Source organism: Sinocyclocheilus rhinocerous, unplaced genomic scaffold (assembly GCF_001515625.1).
Source record: "Sinocyclocheilus rhinocerous isolate Xijiao unplaced genomic scaffold, SAMN03320098_v1.1 scaffold48, whole genome shotgun sequence".
Lineage (NCBI taxonomy): Eukaryota > Metazoa > Chordata > Actinopteri > Cypriniformes > Cyprinidae > Sinocyclocheilus > Sinocyclocheilus rhinocerous.
This window is the reverse complement of record NW_015635971.1, coordinates 137,908-141,246: the sequence shown is the minus strand read 5'-3', so window position 1 is coordinate 141,246 and position 3,339 is coordinate 137,908. Positions and strand designations below refer to the sequence as shown.

The 3,339-nt window shown below is 37.3% G+C and overlaps 1 protein-coding gene across 1 annotated transcript in view; it reads left to right on the top strand.

The window, feature by feature from the left end:
• Positions 1 to 2,077, top strand: part of mmp16b (matrix metallopeptidase 16b (membrane-inserted)) — a 31,393-nt gene extending 29,316 nt beyond the window's left edge. Inside the window, exon 10 of the mRNA XM_016562049.1 lies at positions 746 to 2,077. Within this exon, the coding sequence (XP_016417535.1) occupies positions 746 to 1,110 (365 nt within the window). The 3' untranslated portion in view covers positions 1,111 to 2,077. The remainder of the gene's footprint in view (positions 1 to 745) is intronic.
• Positions 2,078 to 3,339: the final 1,262 nt, after the last annotated feature.

Sequence of the window (3,339 nt, the reverse complement as noted above, 5' to 3'; positions counted from 1 at the left end):
TGTTATGTCAGTCTTATGCACACCCCTTCAAGTAAAGTGTTACCGTGTATATCACCACATAAAAGTATTTTGTTGAGCCACTAGACTGTAGAAATGCTCTCCAACTATTTCAATCTTAAAATCCCCCCAGAGTTTTAGGGTTTAAGTAATTGGTTCACTCTGGTGGAGACTGTGTTGGTGCCAACTGGCAGAAGAGAAGAAGTTTCTCTGAACTATTGTCTCTGCACTCTGTGCAAGTCCTCACAGGTGTCTTATCGATCCGGTAATCTCTGAGCTCCTTCAGTGTGATAATTGGCCTCTCTGTGGCTTCTCTCACAAACATCTTTGTTCATGCAGAGTTGTAGAGGGACAACCAGTTCTAGGCAGAATTTGGGTTTATAACATCTACTTCCTCATAATTGAACCAACAGTGCCAGATGGGACCTTCAAAGACAATATATGGCTTTGTTTTATTTGTTTTTGGAATGGCCTTTAGTGTTTGTTTTTTTTTACAGGTAGAGGCAATTATAAGTCAATGTTGTCCTTGTTTTTGTACCATGCATTTTGAGACCTGATAATATGATGGCACTCTTGGAGTACCATGAACATTATATTTATGTATATGTATTACTAGTGACAATTAATTGACTTTAGTTTTAAGGTCATTAGACTTAAAATGTCTTATTTTCAACTAAGAATAACACATGGTTATGTATGTTTTCCAGTATGCATAGTTCAATATGAGCTCTCTTCCTTCTCTCCTAAGGATTCACATACTTCTACAAGGGGAAGGAGTATTGGAAGTTCAACAACCAGCGGCTGAGAGTGGAGACAGGCTACCCAAGGTCTATCCTGCGTGATTTTATGGGCTGCGACAGCTTACCCACCGACCCTGACTGGGATTGGATCCCCCCACAGGAAGAGGAACCTCCACAATATGACAATGATGACGTTGATATCGTACTCAAGCTAGAGAGCAGCGGTGGAGCAGAGAAAGCGGTGGCCATCGCCATCCCCTGTGTCCTGGCTCTGTGCATGATGGTGCTGCTTTACACCGTGTTCCGCTTCAAGAGGAAGGATACACAGCGCCACATACTGTACTGCAAGCGATCCATGCAGGAGTGGGTCTAAGATTTAAAGGTCCCACTCCTTCTGCTAAAACTATTTCCATCTTTAAAATCCCGTCAAATGTCAAAAAATTGGCTTATATTGAGACACTGACTTTGTGTCAGTATTTGTGGGCAGAAACGAAGGACGATATAAATGAACAGCGTGCCAACTTCCTGTTCCCACTGTCAGCTTACGAAGATGGCAATGTGTTGTTTTTGTATGGTTTTGGAACGCTGTGTGGCTTTGGGCGGCCATTTTGGTTCCCAGAGTCATATGCGGGAGTAAACTGTTACTCTACAAACCATAGTTACCAACTTTTCAATTGATTTGAGAAATATTTATCATCAGACTGCTGAACTAGATACTCCATAAGGTTTGAACTCACCTGTGTTACTTCGAAATACTTGCTTGTGTTGAAAAACTGTAACCCAAACCAAATATGCCCTTAGTGTCCAAAGAGGATTGCTTCATTCTCATGGGATATTCTGAGATGACTGGCTTATCGATCATTATTTGAGTTCCATTTGGCTGCATTCATCTGCAGAATATATGGGATCTGTCTGCTTGGAAATCAGATGGACCTTGACATATAACATCGGGGCTACATGCAATATTTCGTCAAATGCCTTAATCACATATTGAGTTAATTTTTCTGTGTGTTATTGTACATGTGCCTGTGTGAATGTCACCCCTTTCCATTACTTCCTTTGCTTATCACTGTTTTTTATTTTTTTTGGCACACTACTGACTGACGGAAACTTGCAGTAAGATTTAAAGTGCCACTGTCTGTTTAAAGGTTTAATTTAAAATGTGTGTGTGGCTGCTGTCCACGTTCTGTACTGCTGCGTTTTTTAAAGACTCCAAAGCTGCAGCACAGAAAATTAGACTTTTGGTTAAGTGCTTCCAATCAAATCATAGGGAATTTATTTAACGAAAGATTGCCATTAAGCAGAAATACCTAATGAAACTTCAGTAAGAATCAATAGATTATCAACCATAAAAATAACATGAAAATATTAAAGGTATATAAAAAACACTGATATTGGAAGTTTGCAATGCAATACGTAGACTAGATTTGCATTTCCTGAACAAAATGCTTGTACTTTCAAGGAAGCTAGAGAATTGTGGTAAAGTTTTGGGTAAATTTGAGCTTTGAGCTTTGGTTTGGTGTATGAAGCTGCATTATCAGCGCCATCATGCATCTTCTTTTGACAGTGTTGGAGAACTAACCCATAATATAAGATTGTCTTTGAGGTGTAAAGCCAGTTTTGACATGAAAGTTTAGCGTATGTGTACAGCTGAATGCATTGCCATATTCCATTCATTATTGTGCGTAAATACAAGTGATTGACACATGCACCCTAGTAAGTTTCACTACTGAGTTTCTAAACATGATGAATGAGCATCAAATACCACTCCGAAGTGCACATGCTCTCAAGTGGCCAGGACTGCAAGTGTGGGTATTGGGACAGGCCCAAGGTTAGAAAAATCTGACTGCATGCATAGAGTATGCGCATACTATGCTGATGAAATTTACGACATGTGCACTGTACACATACCCTAGTGTATGTATAAAAACAGAAGTATACGTTAAGCTTAACAATAATGTAGCCATATTTAATTTGACACAAATCAAAACGACGCAGTGGGCCATAAAAACACAGTCTGTTCAATGGGTTGTACCTCACTGTCAATCATTCAGCTGTCAAAACAGAGAAAATATTCCAAAACATTTCAAGTGGAAAGAAAACTTGTACCACCTATCGCATGTCTATTTTCCACATCATTATTTTAAAATTTGGTTCAAATTAAATATACTTTTAATAATATAATATAATATAATATAATATAATATAATATTATTAAAATTTGGTTCAAATTAAATATACTTTTAATAATATAATATAATATAATATAATATAATATATATATAATATAATATAATATAATATAATATAGATGCTAAGAACAGGCCAATCTGAATGCAGTCCCAAGCTGACCAATCCATATATATATATACATTAAATAAATAAATACATTGACAAAAAATTTTGTTCTGAGTTTAAATTATTTTATCACTGGTGAACGTGATTTCACCAAGTACAATATGTTCCTTGATCCTGGAAAAAAAAACAAAAAACATTCCAATCAACCAATCAGAATTGAGGGATATGTTTCAGGGACTGTCAGTTTTAGGCTTACAACCAGGGTAAGGTGCTTGCACACCCTTGTTATTCAGCTATCATTTGC